General features: G+C 36.6%; 1 protein-coding gene across 1 annotated transcript in view; it reads left to right on the top strand.

Moving 5' to 3' along the window:
* Positions 1-26,539, top strand: part of RUNX1T1 (RUNX1 partner transcriptional co-repressor 1) — a 136,843-nt gene extending 110,304 nt beyond the window's left edge. Inside the window, 3 exon segments of the mRNA XM_023222886.1 lie at positions 9,646-9,714; positions 14,782-14,972; positions 25,833-26,539. Of these exon segments, the coding sequence (XP_023078654.1) occupies positions 9,646-9,714; positions 14,782-14,972; positions 25,833-26,108 (536 nt within the window). The 3' untranslated portion in view covers positions 26,109-26,539.
* Positions 26,540-27,587: the final 1,048 nt, after the last annotated feature.

Raw genomic sequence — 27,587 nt, 5'->3', positions numbered from 1 at the left:
TCTCAGATATACACACACACATATGTGTGTGTGTGTGTGTGTGTGTGTGTGTATGTGTGTGTATATATATATATATTTTTTTTTTTTTTTTTACTTTTTTCTCAACAGCCCCTGCCCAGAAAGAGAGACCTAAAAACTATATATTTTGCCTACAGCTATTTTTAAATTAATGATAACGATGCAGCACTCTTCCTTTGATTTGATCTTAACTTGCATTACTTGATCATGATTGTATTAATTCTAGTTTTATAATAGGATATAGTTGTGCCTTAGAAATGGAATGTTAGTATGTAATTGTATTACTTATTGATATTTGGGAATTGTTGGGGTTATAGATAGAATATAATCCCATATGTGTTGAAAGAAATCATCAACCTGAAAGAATTTTTGTGTGGCCTGTGAACTTTTACATAAAAGTAATTTATATTCTCTTATGTGATTAGCCCCACACCCATCTGCTAATTCAAGTTAGACTACTCTCCATGCTGCAAAACGTGCAGATAAAGCTCATAACTTTGGCCTCATTAGTATTATGACTGATTATCAAAAGTTAAAAACTTGAAGTATATGATCTGTCTATTGATCACATTATTGTTTTCAATTTGTTCCCAGCCAGTGTAGCTTTCTATGCACTTAGGTTTGTAGATTTTTGCTAATCTCTGAATGCTGAATGCCTGTTGTCGTAAGTATTAAATAATGGAAGAGTCTAAGTCACTTAATTTACCTAACCAGTATTATTCTAAAGCATAGTTTAAAGACAAAACTGTATTTGTCAGGTCGCAGTAAGGCAAGCAGCGAAAACAGAATTACATTTGGTTTGAGCCTAGTATTGGTCAAAACCAAACTATTTAGAGCAGAGTGGAAAAAAAGTCTTGTGTTTATTTCCTTCTTATGAACAAAAATTGATTAATCATGAGAGATTTGCTTAGGACAGAGGAGACATTTATAACTATCCAGTCTAGGCAAAAATTGAGAGCCATAAAGTAAATAAAACTTAGGGAGTTAAAACATCTAGTTTGGCTTATTCTATTGAACACATTCATTGAGTCAGTACTTATTTACTGAGTGCTTACTATATGCCAGGCATTGTGCTAGGCATTCTAATGAAGGAAAAAGAGTCTTCGTTTCTTTCTTTGAGGGCCTTTGGGTCTAGTGGAAGAGGGCAAGTGAATATAGCTAGTGTTAAGGCCATAGGATAGTTACCTCAATTCAGTTGACCAAACTGACCAGATTGTTATCATCTGCCATCCACTGTAAAAGAAACATCTCCGAAATTGATCAGACTTCATACCTCAGTGAGTTATCAGCACATAGAACAAGGGCCATTTTGTGTATAGTCACTACTGCTACAGTCAGATTCTGGTGATATAGGTGTATATCATGTTTTCCAGGAAAAGAGGTTCATTGTCCCTGTTACATAACCAAAATAATAAACTTGGTTTTAAAAAACTCCTTTTTAAAAGTACGCAAACTATACTATTTTTAGTGATATTCAATGGATTTTTGTTTTTGTTAAACCTGAGATGTTTGTTTGGCTTTAAGCTTTTGTAGGTTATATTAGTCAAAGGGTACAGCATTTAATTTCTTTGTTTATAGACAACATTAAGACATTATGTTTTTTATGGACACAGAATCCTAAGTTGCCATTAAGACACTATTATAACTTTAGAGAAAATCTATGTAGAACTCTGCAGTGTGCAAGTTTTAGCATCCAATAGTGTTTTGACAGTTTTTTTCACTGCACATCCTTACTAGCTGATTCTTTCAGCCTTGTGTACTATTTTCTGAGACAGAGCTATGGCTGTAAATAAGAGGACAGGTGGTTTGTAATTATGGGTCACAATCATTTACATTAAGTGCTTTCTAAGTCCCTCTTCCAGGCTTTGGAGTTGAATGAATTGATGTGTGTAATGAAAGGACTGGAGATTATTGTCTGATAAATCTATTTTCTGTGGCTGGAAAGTGTTTAATGGAGTGCATGTGTGCAGATAAAGCTATGGATATGTCTATATCTTTATATACATTTAGATCTCCATATCCCACAGTGGTATGTATTTCTTTTAGCCTAACTCTTTTGCTTCTTAAACTACTCTCTGGTCTCAAATGAGACCTTCAGAATATATTATAGAAGATATCTTTGGTTCAAAATATTGCCCTACTTATATCCCTAACTTGGAAACACTGGGAATGTTTAGTCATACACACATCCTTAGCATTTTAAAATTATATTTGGGGACTTCACAGAGAAGAATGTAACTTTCATGACTGATGTGTTGTACGTGTTAAACTCAATCCCATTCTCACTTTCCGTAGTATTGAGTGAGTATAGGGGGTTAGTAAAATAACTCAATTAATCTATTACTAATTGAATTTTAAGAGTTTTCCTGGCTAGACGCAGTGGCTCACACCTGTAATCCCAGCATTTTGGAAGGGTGAGGCGGCGGATCACAAGGTCGGGGGTTCGAGACCAGCCTGGCCAACATGGTGAAACTCCTTCTCTACTAAAGATTAAAAAAAAAAAAAAAAAAATTAATCAGGCATAGTAGCACATGCCTGTAATCCTAGCTACTTGGAAGGCTAAGGCAGGAGAGTCACTTGAACCTGGGAGGCAGAGGTGGCAGTGAGCCGAGATCACGCCATTGCACTCCAGCCTGGATGACAGGGCAAGACTCTGTCTCAGAAAAAAAAAGGGTTTTCCCAAGATACTAAAATCTCTTTTTTGAATGACCTCTGAAACAGTTTTTAACACTGAGTAACTGAGTATACACTGAATTCATAATGGTATTTCTGTTCTTTAAATAAAATGCAAGTTGACATCTTGAAAGACTTTTCATAAGGTAGGTTTTCTTGAAATAATAGATATTTATTATTTTTACTGCTGTTACTCATTTACTTTCCAGGGAAAACTCCAAATATCCAACTCTTAACAAAATTAGAAAGCAAATTTTCACACAGCTATCTTTATTTTCAAAGTATGACTTATTTTTACATTTAACTTTTATTACATGGTATACTTCACAGAAGAAGAGCAAGATAATGTAATCAGAACTGAGAGATTTGACCACTGAAGTAGAATTACTTTTGTATGTTTAGAGAGACAGTTGCTGGTTAGCACTTTGTATGTTTTCTGAAGTGCTTGTCAGAATCTCCATAGTAGATCTTTTTCCTTTCTTTGTCTTTGGTTCCTTTTTCTCAGAATGTTGTCACATCACTCTCTTGGCTTCTGACATTTTTCTTTTAAATTACTTTCCTTTTTACTAGCTTTTGACTATTCTAGAATCTTTCTGTAGTTTGTCTTGTATCTGTGTGTTCTCTCTTTATTTTCTAGAAGTCTTCCGCATCTTTTTTTTTTTTTTTTTTTTTTGAGACGGGGTCTCACTTTGTCACTCAGGGTGAAGTGTGGTGGCATAATCTCAGCTCACTGCAGCCTTGACCTCCTGGGCTCCCACCTCAGCTCCCTAAGTAACTGGGACTACAGGTGACTGCCACCACACCCAGCTAGTTTTTTTGTATTTTTTGTAGGGATGGGGTTTTGCCTTATCGCCCAGGCTGGTTTTGAACTCCTGAGCTCAAGGGATCTGCCCACCTTGGCCTCCCAAAGTGCTAGTATTACAGGCGTGAGCCACTGTACCTGGCCAAAATTTTTTTTCTAATGATAGGTTTAAGGCTAATGTCAGAGACTGGACATACATTTTGAAATATAAATGCACTTTCCCTGTGCTTTTAAAAAATGTATGAACATTGTGATGACGTGGTAGTAAATTTAGAAAATACCTTCACTCTGTTTTGTTAAGAGTTTAGTACTTGCCAGAGATAGAAATATCAAAAAGTTTTGTTTAAGTGTAATGAAAAATCAAAGTTAGCATTCATAAAAATCTTAGAGCCGGGAGTGGTACGTGACGCCTGTAATCCCAACACTTGGGGAGGCCGAGGCAGGCAGATTACTAGGTCAGGATATCGAGATCATCCTGGCTAACAGAGTGAAACCCCATCTCCACTAAAAATACAAAAAATTAACCAGATATGGTGGTGCACCCCTGTAGTCCCAGCTACTCGGGAGGCTGAGGCAGGAGAATTGCTTGAACCCTGGAGAAGGAGGTTGCAGTGAACCGAGATCGTACCTCTGTATTCCAGCCTGGAGGACAGAGCGAGACTCTGTCTCAAAAAAAAAAAAAAGCTTAGTAACTCAGGAGCTTGTTGAATTAATACCATCCCCTGTCCCAAGTGGGTTGGTAGAGGAATTAGTATTTTAAAATACTGCTAGCTGGCAAGTTTTATGATTGTCATATGATTGAATTATGGAATTTCTCATTGCTCTCTAAATCCTCAGGAAATCTAGCATGAAGGTTGAAAGCACAAATTCAGTAGAATTTCTAGATTCAAATTACTCATTCCTTTCCATATTAGTTTTGTGGCCTTTGGCAGGTCATAATCTCTTTGTGCTTCAGTTTCCTCGTGTAAAATGGGGATGGTAATACATATTTTATAAGCGTTTCTGTATAATGAGTTAATACGTAAAAAACTTACGAGACAGTGCCTGACACATAGTAGATGTGTTATAGCTTAGCTGTTACTATTATTTAGATACGCATTCTCAAAAATAACTTTCTGCTGGGAGTAGTGGCCCATGCCTATAATCCCAGCACTTTGGGAGGCTGAGGTGAGAGGATCCCTTGAGTCCAGTAGTTTGAGTCCAGCCTGGAAAACACAGTGAGACCCCATCTCTACCAAAAATCAAAAAATTAGCTGGGCATGATGGTGCATGCCTGTGGTCCCAGTTGCTCAGGAGGCTAAGATGGGATAATTCCTTGAGCCCAGGAGGTCAAGGTGACAGTGAACCATGTTTGTGCCACTGCCCTGTAGCCTGGGCAACAGAGCAAGACCTTGTCTCAAAAAATAAAATTAAAAAATTAAAAAAATAAAATAAAATGAACTTTAAAGAATAGTGGTAAATGAAACTAGTAAAGTTTTTCCTTGGCATTTAAGATTGTGTATTGAGTATTTTTTCATCTACAAAGTACTTCTAAGCAGTTGGCTACTTTAATAAGCACAGAGATTAGAAAAGACTCCTGTCTTAAATATAGTAAATCTGTTGTACCTTTGTGACCCTAATTCATAATACAAGTCTATAGAAAAATAGATTTCTCCCAGCCAATGAAATATTTCAACTTCTATACTCTCAGAATATGAAAAACACAAACAAGTTATTCTGTGTATATTTGCATGTAAATGTTTGGAGTTTTGTACCCTTGTATTGATTTCTTTAAATCACATCATGAAATTAATCTCTGTTATTCAGCTGACTTCATAATGCAGATACCTACTGTACTTAACTATATTGGGTTTAAAAATACGGGACTATTAGTTAAATATGTCCATCTTTTAAAATTAAGAGGAGATGGTTACTTCCTGGAGCATTAAGTATGTTTGTTGTAAAAAATGGAAATCCTAAAGCAGTTGCTAGCTTCTAGGTTGGATTTAGGCTTCTGAAACCTGTGAAGATTTCAGAATGTATTATCCTTAAAAGCAGGTGGTTTTGTAAAGATAAAATTACTTAACTCTTTCTTTCTTTTGATGGTTTTTGTAATAGATATTATCATGATCACAGCCTCACTCTGCCCACTACAGGATGAAGGCCATACCTAGGTGCTGCCAAGCTTTGAGCATTGCTGTCCTGGGTCATATGAGGTCACATTGCTTCTCCAAAGGCTATCAGCTCATCCCTTCATGTATATTGATGGCGGCCCTTGCAGTATCTAGTATCCAATGGTCTCCATCCTGTCGTAAGTGTAGTGCATCTTCCATCTCTTTCATACATCATAGATTGCTCTTTCTGTTCTTTCACATTTCTTACACCATTTTCTGTCACTATGACCTGGTCTCCTCCCTTTATAGACGTGAATTATTTTCAAGAGGCTCCCTTCATCCTCATCCCCTTTCATCCCCCCCAAGCAATTTGCAACCCAAAGCAAGCTAGACTTAACTTAGAAGGACTTTTCTATAATGTTTTCATCTTTCAGTAGTTGCATACACACACACACACACACACACATTTCACATTTTAAACCATCTTGTACAGATTCTTCTGTCTTTGCTTTTACCACTACATTTTAGAACAATGATTCCTTTTTATAGCAATTGATATTTTATAGGTGCTGTCGAGTTAACGGTTAAGAATTAGCTTCTTTAGAATCTAAGCCTTGGAATCTTAGGGTGTTTTAGGTAGATGTGTCTAGATTAGCCAGTATTCTAAAATAGTAAAGTCCTAAGAGAGAATTGTCCCTTGTTTTGTTTTTCAAACTCAGTTTTCCCTATATAGATTCTGATATTGCTGCTGCTTAATCAGAAGATGAGACATTAATTGTGTTAGTCATTTGGTTTCTGAAGCTATAAAGTAGTGTTTTTCAGGTTATCAAATAGATTTCTGAGGAGTACAGCTGCTACCAATCACTCTGTTCTTTTTGTTGGTAGACCTGACATTTATTGAGTACACTAACTTAGAACTGGAGAGGATATTGTAAAATACGTATATATAATTATTTCCCTTTAGATTCTGCTATTTTGAAAAACCGTCTTTTAGAAGGTAGGTTATCATTAAGAAAACTTTTCCATAATTGGCTTTAGCATTTCTGTTGGGTTTCTAAGTCAGTTAAAGTTTGAGAATATGTGGACATGGCAATATGTCAGTGAGAAATTTAGGAAGCTGTAGCCAAGGTGAAACATTGTACAACTTTTCAGTGTGGTATATGTACCCTCAAGACACCTGCTGTGCAGCCCATAGAAGGTGGAAGGTCAATTGAGTCTGGCACGTTAATATTTGAGTCAATTTGGGTGTTACAAACATTTATGGGTGAGGCTCAAGTAAAATTGTTGAAAGTGTCATCTAAGAAATTTGAAGGTTTTGCTTCCAAGGACAAAGGCAGTGAATTGTGAACTATAGAAATATTTTCTGTTTCCAAGCAACATAGATTTTGGGAATTTAAAAAATTACTTGGTGTATATTGCTTAATCCAAACTTCTTTAATGGCTTTGTTCTCTTCGAAATTTATGGTATTTGGATTTTTAACATTGAGAGAAAAGATAAACTTTAAAATATTCTCTTCACCTTAGTTATTTATAAGGAAATAATTATATAGCCATTCTTACAAGAGCATGTAGTAATAATAATGATGATAGTAATGAGGATAATAGCAAATACCAGATAATGAGAGTTTAGGATGTGTATGTAATAGGAGGTATTTTCTTCACTCCTCATAGCAGTGCTCTCAAATAATAGTAGTATTGTCCTCACTTTATTATAGATGAGGCATCTGAGACATGGACAAACTAACATACTCAGTGTTCCATGGGTCAACAGCTGGCTTCACTGGACGCTAGAACTAACTTTCTTCAGCCTATGTTGCCTGAGGCTGGTAATTAGCATCTTTCATACATGGACTTTGGATACCTAAACATCTCCTTTCCTGTTCTTTATCATAATACTCGACTATTTAATCAAAAAATAATGTTTATAGGCTGGGCATAGTGGCTCACACCTGTAATCCCAGCACTTTGGGAGGCTGGGTGACCTGACGTCAGAAGTTTGAGACCAGCCTGGCCAACATGGTGAAACCCCATCTCTACTAAAAATACAAAAATTAGCTGGGTTTGGTGGCATGTGCCTGTAATCCCAGCTACTCAGGAGGCTGAGGCAGGAGAATCGCTTGACCCGGGAGGCAGAGGTTGCAGTGAGCTGTGATCATGCCACTACACTCCAGCCTGGGCAGCAGAGCACGACTCCGTCTCAATAATAATAATAATAATAATAATGAAAAAATAATAATTTTTTATAAACTACAGGTCTCTTCTTAACACAATAAATGAAAAAAAGAGTTACTACTTTGGAGTCATGTTTTTTCTTTCCTCAGACTTTGCAGATCTGTTCTCATTCTTATCCAATAAATTATGCTTAAATCAAAGTCTTTTCTCCTTAAAAGTTGTCCTTAAATGTTGTCATAAGTTAATATCTGTGTTGTACTGTGTCACATGGCTAAATATGAACTTGATTGCACTTTATTTCTTCTGGAAATAGTTATAGTGGTAAGGAAGATAATCTTGATAAATCTAATTCGTTATATCACATTTACTCTTAGGTTGTCTATATACCAGCTTTATCTCGCCTTAAGAATGAAAGTTACTTCAGTAAAAACGTTTTTATTTTTGTCATTTACTTTATAGAAATCAATACACACAGGAGAATGCATAGATATTTCCAGTCCATCCTATTAAGTAGTCATGACATCACAGTGTAAGCTTTTGAAAATAAACTTTTAAATATTTGGAATAATTTTAGATTAAAAAATTACAAAGGTGATATAGAGAGTTTCCATATATTCCTTACCAAGCTATAGTAAATTTTTGCTAATTCAGAATAGTTGAGAAAATCTAATGTTCTTGCCAGTTGATAATCTATGTGCCCTGAAAGAATTCAAAGCATTCAAATGTATTTAAAGCATTCAAATGTAATAACATATACTTAGCTAAACTGATCATGCTTCTCTTTATTTTTGACATTGTGTAGCACCATAAAATATAGGAGACTGGACTGAATGTCTTGATCTTCAACATAACCATTAGATAAAGTATTGTTTAAACATATATGCTACTCAACATTTACGCTACACATAGAGAAAATTTCAGTTTTCCTCAGAATTTATCATGGGTTTAATAATTGTGTTTTATAAAAGTTAAAATGATTTTTTTCTTACTGAACTCTTCTATATAAGGAGGCTTTTACTGAAAATCCGATATGGAAGACGTGAAATGCATATTTTAGCTATGGAAGACTGTATGCACTTTGTTTACTTTAGAGCATATATAAGTACTATAAAATGTTTTGTGTTATTTCCATGAACATATTATTTTAGGAGTTAGCATTCCTGTATCAAAGTTATTATTAGTTGTTTTCTTAAACTTTTAAAATCTGAGAAGCATAGTAAGCACAGCATTTAATTTAAAGTGGAACTTCATTTCCTTTTCTGGAAAGCATTGGCTAATTCTCTTTGCTCAACAGAATGTCTGTGAATCCATTCCAATGAGTCTTTCTGGCTTCTACCCTTGTCAAATCCATATGATCTAATTTGTGTGAAAAATTTTAATGCTCACTGAGATTTTTAAGAATTAATTAAGTGTGAGAACTGGTTAGCCATAGAGTGGAGCTTGCTATTCATAGAAAGGTGGCAGAATCAGAGCTCTGTGGAAATTACATTACCTGAACATTTGACTTTTTAACCACCAATTTGACTATTGAAAGGAAAACTACCAAATACAATTTATTTTCTTTAACAAAATGTATCTATAGAAGTCTCCATAGTCAGAAAGTGGTGAGAACAGTGTTCCCAAACATCATATTGTATAATGAACTCAAGTTGCTTTGGCTTTGAGCATGCAGGGCATTTAGACCAATGACCTATTTTCCTTGGGCTCTGATGACAGGCCTTGCTATTTTTGTGTATTTTCAAGAAGTGAAATGTTTAGCCTTTTGAAATTGTGTTTTTGTAGAGAAGCCAGGAGAATGGGCATTGCTTACTTTCACTCTGTACAATGACACAAGTGTGCTTACAGTACTCTCCTCCTCTCTGCACCCCCTTCCCATCCTTTTCATAGACGCGCATCGGGAATTCCTTCACAGGCCTGCATCTGGATACGTGCCAGAGGAGATCTGGAAGAAAGCTGGTAAGAATTGTTTTAAAACATGAGTTTCGTGTTCTGGCAGCTGTGTGCAGTTGTTAATGCAGTGATGTGCGGAATGACAAGAAAGGACTTTACTGCTAACAACAACAACAGCAAAAACAAAACAAAACAAAAACCACAAAGCAAACCAAAACAAAACACCTGATTAATATTCTTAAACCAGGCCTGATTACAAGATGAAATCATTTTTATTTTAGTAACATCTGCCAGTTTCACTATAATTGAGAAGCTAGCAATATTTCCATTATAAAACTCCTTTTTTTTTTTCAGGGTCATAATGATTTCAGGCTGAAACTTGGCATAGGAGGTCTTAGCTTGCATGCATTTTTTTTCTTTGGTGAAAAAAATCTAGTGTCTTAGAAATTAAATTGCATACTTCAGCCTTTTCTCCTGCATTCTTAAAAAAAAAAAAAACCCACATCAAATCTAGTTGACTTGTTGAAGTACTCAGATAACTTTTTGGTTACAATCGACTTTTAAAATTGTTCTTCTGTACTAATTAGTATTCAACAATCAGAGCTAAATTACTTTTTAAGTGAAATAACAAAGTTACTAAACATTTATTTTTGCTTTTCATATACACTGTCTGCTTTCCATTACAAGATGCTGCTCTGTGTTTTGTAATAGTAGATTTAAAGCTCCTCATGACCCACTGACTTGTTATTGGGCTTAAAGAAGTCCAGATCTGTGAGAATTTTGGTGGAACCACCTAGCAAGCAAAAACCTTTTTGAAAACCAACTCAGGAGATGAAACATAAACCTGTTTCAAGAGTTGAAGAGGCCATGAAAAACATACTATGGCTTTCAGCTACTGTAACTCCAACTCTTAACATAGTTTGTCTTTTTGAGTTGGGAAACTGGGAAATGCTACTTTTACAAACAGTACAAACTGAAGAGTCAGGGGACAGATTTTTTGTTTCTTTTCTACACAAGATTTCTCTTTGGGATTTCACTCAGCTGTGTTTGTAGTTCTGTGTAACTTGCTGACTCTCTAGTCACATGTATTTTATCCAAGTATTTTTATACGTTTTCCAAGAAATACCTGTTTTTGTAAGAGTGATAATGAGCTTTAAAATCTGATAGCATTGTAGGTTTAGTAGCCCAGATTAAGAATCAAAAAGCTGTCTTGCACGTCCAATATGCAAATTAGATGGGTCCATTTAGCTTAAAGGTTAAAATACATATGTTGCTGAACTGTGTAGTTTTACCAGATTTACAATAATAGTTATGTGGTACTCTCAAGCTGTTAAAAGTATGCTGAGTACCACCTACCTGAAAAGACGGACATCTTCCTTCTGACCATTTTCTCTTCCATTTCTAAGCTGTCAGTGCAACTTATTCCAATAAGAGGTACAAATAATTGTGATTTTGGACAGAAGAAGGGTAACTTTATGTTCAGAGGAGTGAGTCTTTTCTCTGCACTTCCCTTTTTAAGTATATTTAAGTGAAATTCTTGATAGTTCATAAAGAAAAATTGCCAGTAAGGTCTTGTGTAATCCAAATTCCTTATGTGCTATTATCTGCTCAAGTCTTTGTTTGACTGCTATTAAGTGAGAACAGATTTTTCTGAATATAGCACCTTTGTTGGAAAGTCAACTTGAATAGCTATGCACAAAGGAAGTCCTACCATAAGTGGGAAGCAATTGGACGCAGATTCATAACTGCACTATGTATTTTCCACTTAGTCAGTTGTTTATTTTTCCCTACATATCATATTGTTATCTATTGAATCCACTATTATTTTTCTTTACTGTCTGTTTTGGGGGTTTTTTAACCTAATTCTGGGTGTAATTTAGGTTTTGGGGACTTAAGAGCAGTCCTTGTTTTTGTTGTGTGCTTGACCTCTCCAAGAAGGGTTAAACCTTATCTAGGAAGTGTTTAGATTATTTGTTACAGTGCCTATCATCTACAGTAGGTTTTCAATCTAAAATATGACATTTAATTTGTATTCTTCTCACAGTGGTATCCCTAAACTGCTGCTTAAAAACAGTTTAGGAATAGTTTTCTATGGATAGATGCTAAATTTTAAGGAGTATATTAAATCCTCCAAGTATGGATGATAGTTTCGTCTGGAAATCTCCAGTAACTACTTATAATATTTATCTTTTTAGGCTTCTTAAATGGCATTTCTAGTGTTCAGTGTCAAGGCATCCAACACGATGAAAACACCAAGGGCAGAATATGACATCTGCACTCAGCTTGTTACAATTTGAAAGCTTTTATCCTAGGTTTCTAAAATTGGCTATGGGCAAAAATTTTTTTTGAAGAAAACCTGTAAATTGTGTCTTTGCAATGAAATTATTATACGTTATCTTTGTCGCAAAAGATAGGTGAATAAAGTGTTTGAAAAATACAAAAGGGGCAGAACACCCAAAACTTGATGTAGCATAACAAATGCATCCACTTTCACAGAAAATTATAATTACAACAGGTATACCCTGGGCTTGAAAGTACGTCTATAGATTTTTGCATCGTTTTATTTTGAAATGATTTCAAACATGCAGGAAAGTTACAAAAAAAGTACAAAAAATTCCTCTATAACTTTCACCTAGTTTCCCTTATTTTATCATACTTGCTTTAGTATTTTATCTTTTCCTCTCTTGTATCCTCTTCTTTCTCTTAAATATATATATGTATATTTCTAATCATTTTGAGAGTAAGTTGCAGACATAATTTCTCTTTACCTTAAATGATTTGAATGTCAGTTTACCAAGAACAAGAATATTCTACTCAACTTCAGTACAGTTACCAAAATCAAGACATTCACATTGATACAAGACTTATTTAATCTACAGACCCTATGCAAATCTTTCACATTGCCCTGAATAATACAGTATAATAACATAACAACACACATTTTTAAAGATTCGAAATCCAAACAATTGTTCAAGGCCATATTCTCCTCTAAAAGTAGTATTTTTAAAAGCAAAAGTAACAAATGCACTCAAAAGTTACAAGGGGTCTTTATGAAACTGGAAAAAAATCTAACATAAAGATGGTTTTAAATTTGTAACTGTTTTCTTCAGTATATTTTTACACGATCAGAGAATGTTTGCAGTTGGTAATAAATATTCAAGCACCTTGCAAATGTCCTACCAATTCTCTTTGCTGATCTGTATATGCCTGTGGGATTAGAATAGGAATGCATAATTTAAATATAAATTGCCTGATTTGCATATACAATTAGTCAAGCTACAGCTTTGATCGTAAGCAAAAATTATTGTCCTGTATTACCACTTAGATAGAATTTTAATTCACCTTGAATATTCAAACTAAATTAGACCCTGGCTGTATAGTTAGAAGGGCAGTACTTCCCTTGTGCCCCAAGTCGTTTATGATAGGGTAATAAAGGCATCTTTTCACCTCCTAGTGAAGAAGGTGCCGTAAGCTGTTTGCAATACTCTGATTCTACACAGATTTTAAATGCATATCTTAAAGCAGCTAACAAAGGCTTAATACAATTTAGTTAATATTTCCAGTATGGATCTTTTACTTATATTTTAGTTTATAAAACCTAACAGATAGTAATTGCAAAGAAATGTACTTCAGATATAATGCTGCTAAAATGACAGAGGCTACAAAAGTCATGACAGTTAATTAGTAGTGGAGAGCTTCTGATGATTCTCAAGTCATGGACGATAGATGTGTGAAATAAACCAGAAGAATTGAAGAAACCATAGGAACACTTGCATCTCTTACATTTTTAATCTACAGTAAAACATTTTTATTAGGAATCTATGTTTTTAATTAAACAGAACATTTAATTAAGGTGCTTTTTAAGTGGGTGAAACAATTAAGTGCAAACACTTGAATGAAACATGTCATAATTAGTTTTAATAGAGTGTTAATTGGTACTAGGTTTGCCAAGTTAATAATTAGTGCTTATTAAATTTTCAATTAATCATTGTCATTTTGCTTTGAATAAAGATGAAAATTAGATAAACTAATTCAGGGAGAGGATATTTTCCCCTGTTAATTAGAACAGTTAATTTTTTTAATGGAAATTACTTGTTTTAGTTGTCAATCTTATGTTGTACATTAGTTGAATCTTTGCACCCTTTCCTCAGCCAAAAATAAAGAGCTTATTTGACATCTTCCAGACTCAGTCAGGCCTGATTGTTTTGGCCCATGGTATGATTCAGTTATATTTGTCTAGTGCAACAGTTGGTTATGCAAAACCACTGTATATATTTGGTAAAGTAAATGGACAGCAACTTAAAATGTAAAAATGAGATTATTTTTTAAAACCTGTATCATTTAATCTATAAAGGCACATACTTACATTACTCAGGAAATGACTTTTCAAAAGTAAAACTGGATCATCCATTATAGCATTGATTTTTCGTTAAAAGGTCTATAGTAACTTAATTGCTATCTGAGTTACCTTTTCACTATTGTGTTGTAGATTATACCAGCAACTACTAGTTTGCACTTACTTGTTTATGTGTAAAATCCATTCTCTCCCTCTCTTTTTTTCTGAATGCTTGACCTGTGGACTCTCCTATATTCATATTAACTCATAGCATTGTGGAAAACTAACTTTATGTGTCTGAATTATTCAGACAGGTTTCTTGCGAATGTCCTTGTCTTTTAACTTCTTATCTGGTCTCAGAATCATTTCTGGAGGCATCAATTTGATGAAAAAATTATAATAATGATATAGGAGTTTCAAAAAATATTTCCATAAATTCAAGTTAAAGACACATTTTCACCCTTTGTTTTCCTAAATGTATGGCAAAAGATCTGCTAGTTTTTAGACTGCTGGAACTGCCCAATAATTTGGATGAGAGTTATGCTTGTTCTATAGAATTCTATAAAAAAGTAATCAGATAGTGGGCATGGTGACTGGTAGGCGCCTGTAATTCCAGCTGCTAAGGGAGATTGATGCAGAGGATCACTTGAGCCTAGGGGTTCGAGACCAGCCTGGGCAATATAGTGAGACCTGACTCGAAAAGAAAAAAAAAAAATTAAAAGAAAAGTAATCCATATCCCATGACTTGGGCTAACCGAGAGTGTTTTCTTGTCTGGTTTGGCCTGACTGGCACACAGAGGAGGCCGTCAACGAGGTGAAGCGCCAGGCGATGACGGAGCTGCAGAAGGCCGTGTCTGAGGCGGAGCGGAAAGCCCACGACATGATCACGACAGAGCGGGCCAAGATGGAGCGCACGGTCGCCGAGGCCAAGCGTCAGGCAGCAGAGGACGCACTGGCAGTTATCAATCAGCAGGAGGATTCAAGCGAGGTGGGGCATCTTGGGAGGCTCCAAATAAACAAGATAGTTTTCATTCATTAGAGTGCTCATTTTTTACTCAAGGTGATCACTTTAGACAAATATTTGGAAAAAAATTTAAAACAGTGTGGGGAAAGTCAAGGTACTCGTGAAATTTGCCAAGAGCTGATCACATTTGTCTTTTTATTGAACACCTAATCTTTGCCAAAAAAGGTTTTGAATATGTTTGGTAGGTTACTAATTAAAGTGAAATTCTTATAACTTCCCAGCATTATTTAGAGACTCATAGCTTGGCTTTGTGTGTTTCTGTATGTGTGTGTGTTTTGTGTATGTGTGCATGTGCATATGTGTATGCTTGCTTTCTAATTGGGATTTAATAGATACCGTGTAAGCCGTGTTCTCCAAAGACATCTGGCAGGCTTGGGATTGAAATCACTGCCTTAGCTATTGGTCCTAAAGTCCAATGCTAAAACCATGTTTGCATCAACTGAATATTTCTAAGAGATCTTGGAGACAGTCTGTACTTCCATATTATTTGTGATAACCCATATGATGGTCATTTCAGAGCGTAACATTGCTGCTAGAGGTAATAGTACATATATTATTGTTCCAGTATAATATTTCTCACACACACACACACACAGCTAGGCTAAATGGCTCAAAGATCTGCAAAGTAACTAAAACACAATATCCAACAAAATGATTTTTAAAATATAGCCTGCAAAATCAGAGCAGAATAGTAATGCTCCACATTAATTAACATAGCGTCACAATCCTTAACCCCAGAGTAACTTTAGATAAAGGACTACAATGGGCTGCTCTCACCAAGCTGAACTCGCAATGGCATGGACTGATAAATCAATGGTCTACTACAATACATATCTATAATTTGTGAGGGAGAGTAAGTATTTAATTTGTACCAGGCTTTTCTGTAGATGAAAGACTCTGCAGGGATCACTCAATGCCCAGAATTTCTATTTAATGTGTAGCAGATGAATAACAAGGGGACAAAAGGAATTGATTTTCAACATTTGAAAGTTTCTCAGGAAAAGAGGGACAAAGGGAAGTTTATCTGCCCTTTAACTGCTGACTTTTCCATTGTTCAATTAAACTAGACATAAATTCAGTTTTATTGGTATCTTGTGACTAAGATATAGGACTCTGTTTTGTGTTTTTTATTTTAAAAACATTATTAGCATCTTTTAAGGAGAATTTGTCCTTCTCTGTTCAAATGAGCAACATCGTGAGGCACAGTTGATGTCATCATTGAAACTATCACTTTCACATGAATATTTTAGGGCTGTTAGGTATGTTAAGAGTACTTTTTAGGTCACCAAATTCTAAAGACAGATGTCTAGGAAGAAATTGTCAATTAAGTCTTTGTATTCAGGCAGTAACATGCTGTATTCCTTCAGTATTTATAAGCTTTGTGTCTTTGTTCCTAAAACCTATTTAGAAAATATATGATCTTGACACCAATATTTAGCATTATAAATATACTCTGTTAAACAGTAAACAGCATCCGTGATAGGTTATTCAGTCATATCTACTACTTATGTAAGAATGATCTTCTGTAATAATTGTTTTTCTTTTTTTTCTTTTTTTTTTTTTTTTTGACCTCTTGGGTGAACTGATCTTTAATATAACATTACCAGTGTCTTCAATGACACTTTCCCAATAATTTTAAAGCAGAGCATCATAGAGGAAAGAGTTTGGGATTCAGAGGATCAAATTTCATTCCTGGCTACAGTTCTTACAATTCTGTGATTTTTGAGAAAGGCACTGAACCTGTAAAAGCTTTGATTTTATCATAATCTGAAGAAGAGTGGAAGTGTCTAGTGTATGGCTTGAACCTTGAGTCATGCTATGGATGAGGAAACTCACCTGGCTAAAATTACACAGCTAGGAAATGGCAGAGCCCCAACAGGATCTCACAGCATGCTTTCAGTCCCTGTTGTTTTGTAACAGTGAAATAAGGAGCTTTCATAAGGATCATGAAGATAATTTTTGGATGCAGATAAAGATAGCAACTTAGGTCTGTTTTCTTATTCTTTAAATTGCAAGACCACTTTTAAGACCTGGGGAGGAATCATCTCTAGAAGGATTAAGCCTCTTTTCTCCAAAAATAATGTAAATAATTTCCCAAGAATAGAAGAAAGAAAGATGGAAGAAAGACTTCTTTACACCCAATAAGGTCCATATTGCCATGTGCTTGCTTATTTATTTATTTATTTATTTATTTATTTATTTATTTATTTATTTATTTATTTTGAAATGGAGTCTCGCTCTGTCACCCAGACTGGAGTACAGTGGTGCAATCTTGGCTCACTGCAAGCTCTGCCTACCGGGTTCACGCCATTCTCCTGCCCCAGCCTCCTGAGTAGCTGGGACTATAGGCGCCCGCCACCATGCCCCACTAATTTTTTTTGTATTTTTAGTAGAGACAGGGTTTCACCGTGGTCTCGATCTCCTGACCTTGTGACCTGCCCGCCTCAGCCTCCCAAAGCGCTGGGATTACAGGCGTGAGCCACCACGCCCGGCCTGCCTTGTGCTTTAAGTATTTTATGAATTATTCTGTTTTCTAAGAAAAACGAAAGTTCCCATTTCTTAGAAGTTGAATGTGCAAAACTTACCAGAGAGTGCACTGTAACCTAGGGTTCAGGGCAACCACACCTCCCACTTTGGGTGGAACTGTCCATTGACACCTAATGTCCCCGTATAATTATTACAAGCGCCCCCTTACACTGTCAAGTGTCCTGTCTTCAATGATAAGTTGAATGGTCCCACCTCTTAAAGGCCATGTTCATCTGATCAGATGATCATCTTTTGCTAGCACAGCTCAGAGGCAGATGGGTGTGGCAGAAAGTATCTGAGAGGAGGACCCAGAAGTCCTGAATTATGGCCCCAGCTCAGTTACTGTCTCGGAGGTCCTTGGGCAATTCATTTCATTCCTGTCAGCCTCCATTTCTTCTTAAGGAATGGGACGATACTCACCTTGCAAGGTTGTTTAAAAGATTTTTAAAATAGTGTTTTTGAAAGCTGTAACACAATATATTATTATCTGCTCATATTTCCCACCGTTTTTAAAAAAATCACAATATATACTGAAGTATTCCTACTGAAACAATATTATTTTCTCCCTTTCCCTTTCTTTATTTGACGCCATCACCTATTGTAAACATCTGCCCATCTCTTACCTAGGTCAGGTATAAACCGTACAGTCCAAATCTATAACAGTGTATATGTGGTTAGATACACACATTATTATTCTCTCTCTGCTTCATAGTGACTTTAAGAAGGAATCGAAGCTTCTCAATCAGAAGACCAGAGTTCTAGGCCTAGCTTGGCCATTTATGTTTCTTCTGGGCTATTTGTGTTAACTCTAGATATCTCTGAATTCTTCTGTCTGTAATTTCTGAATTTACCCTTTCTCTTCCTACCTCAGTTTTCACATGTATAAAATGGAGCTAATGATGCTCATTCTGCTTAGAAAAAACAGCAGTTCTGAAAGACTGGCAGTGGAAATGTTTCAGAAGGAGGAGAGGAATTGAGAACATTTAACTGGGGAGACCAGCAGAAAGAAGGCTTGGAGGCAGGAATGAATAACTCATGGTTATTATTTGTAGGGGGGCGGGGGTGTGTAAAATTTATCATCCAAACGGGGATGGTTTTTGGAGTAAGAAAGGTTGCTTTTGCTGAGACAGACCAGTCCGGTAAACCAGGCTGTCCCAGGCTCATGGGAACCCACAGTCAGCAGAGTTATTGGAGGTTGCATGAAGTTTGTTTTGCCTGAGATGAAATAAGACGATCTACAATGTGTGTTTAACTCTGCACCAGGCATGGTATAAAGTGCTTTCTACACTTTAGCTCGTTTACTTCTCACATCGACTCTGACAAAGTAGATAGTGCGACTTTTCTCGTTTTACAGATAAAAAAGCTGTGTCTTGGCCGGGCGCGGTGGCTCAAGCCTGTAATCCCAGCACTTTGGGAGGCCGAGACGGGCGGATCACGAGGTCAGGAGATCGAGACCATCCTGGCTAACCTGGTGAAACCCCGTCTCTACTAAAAAAAAAAAAAAATACAAAAAATTAGCTGGGCGAGGTGGTGGGCGCCTGTAGTCCCAGCTACTCAGGAGGCTGAAGCAGGAGAATGGCGTGAACCTGGGAGGCGGAGCTTGCAGTGAGCCGAGATCCGGCCACTGCACTCCAGCCCGGGCGACAGAGCCAGACTCCGACTCAAAAAAAAAAAAGCTGTGTCTTGAAGGGATTAGGTCACTTGCTGAGTGTCTCATGGTCAGTAAGTGTGAGTTGGTCCTTAGCTCAGGCAGCCCGGCTTTCAGGCCACCTTCTTAGTAGCTACATGGTGGGAGTGGGAGGTTTTCGTTTGTTTGTTTGTTTTCCTGATTGTGTACTACTGTATCTGTTCTTCATTGGACGTCACAATTATTTCTACCTAGTTCTCAAACTTTACTTGGATTTATAGGCTGATAATTGTTATTACTATCAGTTAGAATGACACTGGACTTGCGACAGATATCTAAGCAATATGATGCTTACTGTACTTTCTCTTTTCCCAGTGAATTATATATTTAACCCAGAATAGAATGCCAGCATTAGCATAAATCAGAAATTCACTGAATCTGATCATCTTAAACTCTCTTATTTTTTCCGTATTTATTTCCATTTTTTATTTCCTATCTGTGTACAGATAAAGCTTTTTCCAGTGAATGCTCTCAGATTGCAGCTATTTCCAAGGAAACTTCTACAGCTTTCTTTGAGATCCATACCTTATACTAGCTTGGGTGATTGAAGCAAGAAACTGCAAGTGAGCACAGAAACAGATACTTTTACTGTTCTAATTGTTTAGAGTTTTAAACTATCAAAGTGATGTTTTTCCCCCCGAATTAAAACAGCCTTTATTTATCATTCTTATATAGGTGCAGAGCTGCACAGTTATACCAACCTCAGTGGGATCTGTGAAGTTTGGCCCAAACTGGAAATGCCACCTGTGTAGACTCTGAATAAAACATAGGGGCCTCACAGCATGGGTCCTATCAAAGCCTTCACAATCTCATCAGACCAGTTGATTCCCAGAAAAATCTGGAGCTCTCAGAGCATGAGCTATGATGCTATGTTACAATTTATATATATATATGTACATATATATATGTGTGTGTGTATATATATATATGTAGTTATACAATATACAATATGTACAATTATATATATATAATTTTTTTTTTTAATTAAGAGGTCAACCATTTGATTCCGTAGATGTTCATGGTATAGTAAACAGGGCACTGGGCTACGATTGACCTTTGGTTGCTCACCTCTTGAAGCTTTGGTTTTCTCATCTGCAAAATTTGGGATAACGTTTCTGTGATCTACCTGATTTGCAAGGTGGTTGAGAGGTGCAAATGAGATGAGGAGAAGTGTTTTATTAAAAGAAAAGTCACCTTACAAATGAGCAGTGTGTATATATAAGAAAGAAAGAGGAAAACGGAGAAGAAAACCAGTTAAGAAATGATCCTAACAGGAAGGGTGGTGAGGGAATTAGTGTAGTGACTATGCGATTGGAAAGGAAAGGAGGGAGACCACAGAAGTAAAATCTGTGCGGTTTGGCACTGAATGGTTCCAGGGGCTAAAGAAAGAGGGTTTTGCAATAAAGTGGCAAAGTCTTAGGCATGAGTGTTGCCAAAGACTGAAATGGACCCACCAGAGTTGGGTTTAGGGAATACTGACTTAGAGGAGCATCCTCAGATCAGGCAGTTGAAAGTAGGAGCACAAAACTCAGGAAGAAGATAACAAGAAGAAGCAGGTTTGAGAGTAATTTGCTTACAGCTGATTGTTGAAACCACAAGATCTCACAAGGGGCAGCATGAGAAGGAAAGGATATTCCTTTTCTTTATGCCAGCATCCCTCCCTCCCTCACTATCAACTGTTTACAGGGAAAAGAACAAACAGTAGAAGAAGTTATTGTATAAGAAAGAGAATTTTAGTAGTATCTAGGAAACCAAAATTAGGGGAAATTTCAACAAGAGGCATTTAATAATGAAGAACGGGGAAGTAGTCAGCAGTGATAAATCTTCAGAAATTTTGAGGACAGCAAATGAAGATGGAGAAGAAATTATTAGTCACTAATGAAGTAAGAGGGGAAGTAAGTTAATGTTCTTCCCCTGTAGCTGTCAGTGCCTGTGGGTGATAGCACTTAATTTGAATGGGACCTTGAGCTTTCTAATTCTAAAGGTTGTAAGGTACTGGATCTGGAGCGAGGATTGTATCTACTCTCTCTTTCTTCCAGTCAGTACCAAAAGGAAGGAGTGGTGTTAGTACCTGCCATTTATTCAGGACCTACTGAACATCATGCACTGTGCTTAGCACTGACATAATCCTGAATAATCCCTGAGGTTATTATTCCTGCTTTACATGTTCTGTTGCTCCAAGAGGTTAAGTAACTGGCTTCTGGTTCCAAAGCCACAAAGTGATGAAGTTGGAAATGAAGTTGGCCTGGCTTTTGAAGCCTGTGCCATTTTCATTACACACTCTGACACCTCGTCTTTGCTGCTCTAACTTTATGGTTCAATTTCTGTCCATTTTTGGGAGTTAAGTGCCTGCTAACCTGTTCCTGCCACAATGAGAGCTAATAAAAGATCTGAAATTGACAAAGTGTGGCATTTTGGAAAGAGTATTTTTAATTTGTAATCCAAACATCTGGGTGAATCAAACTTTGGCTATGTAATTTTGTATTTTTGTGACTTGGGGCAAGCCTTTTACTGTGAAAATTATTTATTTTGAGAGCCCCAATTTCTGAAACTGCAATCATGTGAAAATGATTTTAAATTGTCAAGTGCAATGCAAGTAGATGATGATGTGATCTTAATGTGAATTTAAGTCAATGTGTTGCCTTCTGTAGGATTCTTAACATTTGAGGAGTTTCAGTTACCATCATTCTATTATATTTAAATTTATTACACATCAATTCTGTGCAAGTTTTTCTGGAGAATTATAGATATGTAAGATCTGGAGAGACTTAAAGCAGTTCAGAGACAAAATAAAAGATATTTTGTCCTTCAGAGAAAGATTTTTCTGCAGTAAGAACCAGAAGGGATATATGCCTATATAAGAGAACGATCATTCTTAAATATTTTTCTTAGGGACAAAGAGAAATGCTGATTTGAAACAAAGTGTCAAACACCTTCAATATGCAGTGTTGGCATTCAAAAGCTTCAATCCATTGGTTCTGTATCTAGCCTTGTATTTAGTATATTTAGCAAAGGGGATGTTCGTGTTCAGCCACAAATTCTTCATCTGAGTCACAACCTAACTTTGGTCAATTGACTTATTCTTATTTTTCAGATAGGGAGGAAAATATGTTTATGCCATAAAGGGAATAACATTATCACAAATAAGGGAAGACTATAAAGTGCTATGAGCTTTGGGAATGAAATTTGCTATGAAATGGATATCTGTGAGCTTTCTACAGTATTGTGGTAATTTCAGTCACATCACTCCTTAGAGGCCTGAAAGGGAAGCTCAGTCATTTAAAAATAAAATAAATAAATAAAACAATTATCAGGAAATACTATCTTGAATATAAAATGCACAAATTGAAACATGTAAAATTAGATTAAGCCATTGACTGCCTTTATCCCAGCCCTTGTGGATAGACGTGTGGCTGTTAGACACAATTTGTAATGTCCACCTTTGTGAACAGTAGAAAGCTTAGAATGATCCAAATTGGAGTACTCACAAGATTCTGTACCTTCCGCTGTTTCCAGAATTGTGACTGTTCAGGGGCTGAGTACCACTGATCAGGCATCAATCTCGCAGGTATGGATTAGCCAACAGGAAATTCTAGAGCATCCAAAAGAAATATGTTAATAGAAATTGCTCTTTCAGTTTTCTAATGAGCTGTTAAGAATGAATATGCACATTGGAGCGTTTGTTAGTTGAACACTCACTAAAGTCCCCTGTACATTCACGGCAATGCAGTGTCAAAAGAAATAAAAATTTGCAGACTTTTTTTAACCAGATCATTAAAATTGCTCTTTTTGTAACTTCCTACAGCTGAAGGTTGTTTTTTGTTTTTTGTTTTTCTGTCCCAGTGGTGGGTGGTAAATGAATAGTATCAAACAACTTCAGAATGAAACTAGAGGTAAAACTAGCCAGACCCCTTAACTCCTGGATCAGAACCAGACAATACTAGGCAAGAAGGCTCAATTCCCAGCAGCTTCACGATCCAAAACATCTGTTTCTGTATTTGGCACAATTCCACTTTTTTATTTATAAAATTGTTCCCATCTTTGAAAACACTTTAAAAAATAAAGAAGCCCCCATTCCGTCTCCCTTTCCACTTCCCAGCACATGCATCTGTAATTACCTGGTTTAGTCTGTGTGTTTAATCAGTTTAAATTGAGAATGTTGCAGACATCTGATTTCAATCTGAAGGAGCCATTGAGTATTGGACAGTTACCACCCTGTGTCTGCCAAAACGGGCCTCTGCCAAAAAACGGATAGGACTCACACCAGGGTATTTCCTAAAGAAGCCACTTGACTCAGATTAGATGTTTAATTTCCTTAAAATATTGTTTTGGATGTGAGTCTCTGTTCTCTAATTGGAATATTCTGATGTAATTTAGGAATATCGCTTATTTGCTGAGCTTGTTCCAGGATCCAGCTGGCATTATTCTAAAAGCCTAAACCTCAAGGAAGTTAACTTCACTCTGAGCACTGAGTATTATACCTCGCGGCTTTGAAGGATGGGCCAGGCCCACATTTGCTCACATCTTTGTGGAACCATTGTACATGCATGCAATGCAGTTGAACTAATTTTGAGAGAGAAAGACTTCTAGTTATGGTAATGAAACTTCTGATCAGAGCTTCTCATCTTTTGAGATAGTTTCTTAATTGAAGTAAGAATAAATTATTTTCTTCTACTACTGACTATTCACTTAAATTTTATTTTAACTTATGACATTTTTTGACATATCAACTAAGTTTCTAGATTTCCTCAGCAATGTTCACTTAAAACACCTGTCATTGGCCAGAGTTTGAGATTTTAAGTTTTTGTTTTGTTTTTCCTTGTGGGATTGTAATTTCTTTTCTTTCTTATTTCTGTTTTTTTGTTTGAGCTTTTCTGCTCAACATAGTAATGTCTAATGGTTAAAGAAATAAAAACATGGAGCTGGGTTCTTTCTAAAAGTTTTACATTGGAGTTCTTGAGTTCAAAGGTTTTCAGCACATGAAAGCCTCTGGGAGCCCGTTGATTTGTTAACAATGTTAGGATGGCTGCTAAAAGTTCCCTTGCATGTTTTGCACAGCGGTAAAGCCATACACAGGGTGATGGGCTGCCATTTCCTAGGAGTATAGTATTGTCAGCAGCTCATGAGCTTGCCTTAAGCCACACAACGAGCATGCTGGAAGCAAAGCAAATGTAGAGAACACAGTAGGGAAACCTGTGAATATCTACTTATGTCAGGGCTTTAAAAATCTTTCTTATCACACAAGTACATGGTATCAGCTGTTTGGGGTTACCAGATTGTAGTTAGAAGTTGGTTTTTCAAGGACATAATCAAAACCAATGAAGATTAAGAATAAAAAGTTGAATGGCATAAAGCTAAGATCACTTACTATAGCTTTGCATAATGGGGTTTGTCTTGCCAAAGAAACTAGGAACATTTAAACATTTAAAGTCAGCTTTCTGAGGTCTCCCTCCCCACCACACTCATAGGAGGACCCCTGAAAGTTAGTTTCCTCCTCATTCCTCCTTGCCTGCCTAGGACCTATCCCCAAAAGGTGCTCTTCTGTCTCTGGTATGTTTGTGCTCTAATTCACGATGCATTTATCTTAAAGTTTAAATCCTGTTGGCAGCCTCATTCCCACTTTTCTCATGTCTTGCAAAACACTGCCCACAACTGGCAGCGAACTTGCTAGGGTTTGAGTTTTGTTCTCATCACTCCCAGATGAGCCCCAGTTCCCTCTGCTTTTCTGACTTCCAAGAGTTGTTGAGGCACAAAGGAGCAGGAGAGCAATTCCATTGGCTGTAAAGAACTGTGTGCAAATAGAATTGTTATTTGGCTAGTTTTAGCATTTCTCATTTCTGAAAGCCAAATGAGGCATAGTCTAGTTCATTCATTTCACAAATACTTATTGAACACTTACTATCTATCAGTCACCATTCTGGGTGCTTCAGATACAGGGAGAAAAAACAAACCAAGGATCCTTGTCCTCCAGGGAGCTGAGGTAAAGGGGGTTGTTTCAACACAGTCCTAGCATTTGGTTGTAAGGTTCACTGAATAGCTACAGTGAAAGAACTAAAGACATAGAGAGGTTAAAGGACTTGCCTCACCCTGTCTAGTCTGAAGGAGCAGGAAATAGAATCCTTTATCTACTATTACTATATTTCTTTGGATCCAATATAGATATGGTTCTGGTAGTTTCTTTGTGATTCCTTTTAGTATCCAAAAGGAAGGAGCTTCTGCTCAGATATATCTGTGTGTCTGACAATTGTGGTATACGTATTGGGAAAAAAATTGGAAATAGTAATTGCTAGTCAGTATGAGTGAAAGGAGAATTTACATATAAAGATCACTAAACCTAAAAAGAAAGGATGTTATAGTAAGAACTTAAAAAGTCTTCAACTACTTTGTTAGATGCCATAGTAGTTGTTGGCAGAACAGTTTGGACAACCATCCCATCAAACCCTGCATCTTCCGTGTTTAGTGTGTGTACCCATATGTAAACACCTGGATTTTTCATCCTGACTGTATAGTTCTTGAAAATAAGGCTACAGTGATGCCTAACAAATTTGTCAGACTATTGTCATAACAGTGTATTAATTTGGGATCTTGCTGTCTTCTGCCTTCTCCTTTAGAGTTGCTGGAATTGTGGCCGTAAAGCGAGTGAAACCTGCAGTGGCTGTAACACAGCCCGATACTGTGGCTCATTTTGCCAGCACAAAGACTGGGAGAAGCACCATCACATCTGTGGACAGACCCTGCAGGCCCAGCAGCAGGGAGACACACCTGCAGTCAGCTCCTCTGTCACGCCCAACAGCGGGGCTGGGAGCCCGATGGACACACCACCAGCAGCCACTCCGAGGTCAACCACCCCGGGAACCCCTTCCACCATAGAGACAACCCCTCGCTAGACGTGAACTCAGAACTGTCGGAGGAAAGACAACCAACGCAAAACCAATTCCTCATCCTCAGATGCTCAAAGTTGTTTTTTTGTTTGTTTGTTTATTAGATGAATTATCCTATTTCAGTACTTCAGCAAGAGAGAACCTAACTGTATCTTGAGGTGGTAGTAAAACACAGAGGGCCAGTAACGGGTCGTAATGACTTATTGTGGATAACAAAGATATCTTTTCTTTAGAGAACTGAAAAGAGAGCAGAGAATATAACATGAAATGATAGATTTGACCTCCTCCCTGTTATTTTCAAGTAGCTGGGATTTTAAACTAGATGACCTCATTAACCGATGCTTTACCAAACAGCAAACCAAGAGATTGCTAATTGCTGTTGAAAGCAAAAATGCTAATATTAAAAGTCACAATGTTCTTTATATACAATAATGGAAAAAAAAAAGAGGAAAACCCTCAAGGGCATGAGCATTGGATACAGCGGTAGACATTTTAACAAGAAGATGAATGGCGTCCGTGGGTTGCTAACTGAACTTTGAAGACCCGCTACAAAACGCGCAGATGTGCAGCAGATTGGAAGGAGACACAGATGTTCGGTTTTTTTCCTGTTTCTGAAAAGAAATAATATCCAGGTCAACAGAATGAAAAATGAAAGATGATTTGCAGTGGGATGTATGAATACAGCAGCAAGAAAAAAAAATGCCATAATACAAAAGGCTCCATATATATATATATATACACACACACACAAACACACATATATATATGTATACACACACACACACACACACACAAGTAAGAGACTCAGCCTGCAGTTAATTAGCATTCTGGCAGTTTTGACATCAGCCAGCTGCCCTAAATAACCCTTCATCGTTTCTTCACTTTTGCAAGGTTCCACAGAGTAAGACATTGGGTCTATTCCAACTCATTCATTTTATATTGAAAAAAATAATTTTAAAAATGGTGGCTTCAGCTCCAGCCCCTTTCCAAAATTTTTCAACCCCACCCTGTTTGGATTTTTAATTAAAAACTAGTAGTTCTCTTGGTGTTAAAACACTTCTGTCCTGTGAGGTTTCCCAATGGTGTTTTTCTTGTAAATGTGTTGGACAAATGTGAAGATGCATTGTAGTTTAACCATATGCCCACATTTAGTCTCTTTATTCCTAGTTGGTGAGAAACCTGTATCTTTCTATGCTGCTTTTATATCTGTATGTATTAGTGATATTTCTCTAGTAGTTAAAAAAAAAAAAAAAGAAAAAGGAAAAAAAGACTCTTTTTGGTTGTCCTCAAGAAAAGAAAAGAAAAAAAGCTATCTTTCGGAGCTGCTATTTCACTCTCTTATAGGATTTTTTTTCCTGAAAACCAGCATGCTTCACGGAATGCTAACATATTGGTGTTTTTGTAAGAGGGATGTACATAAATGTATTTTGCACTGTCACAATGACTCCCTAGGCATGCTTTTTTTTTTTTTTTTTTTTTTGAGCA

This window comes from Piliocolobus tephrosceles, chromosome 7 (genome assembly GCF_002776525.5).
Source record: "Piliocolobus tephrosceles isolate RC106 chromosome 7, ASM277652v3, whole genome shotgun sequence".
NCBI classification, from domain to species: Eukaryota; Metazoa; Chordata; class Mammalia; order Primates; family Cercopithecidae; genus Piliocolobus; species Piliocolobus tephrosceles.
The sequence above is the reverse complement of the archived record's forward strand: the minus strand, read 5'-3'. Positions and strand labels throughout refer to the sequence as shown.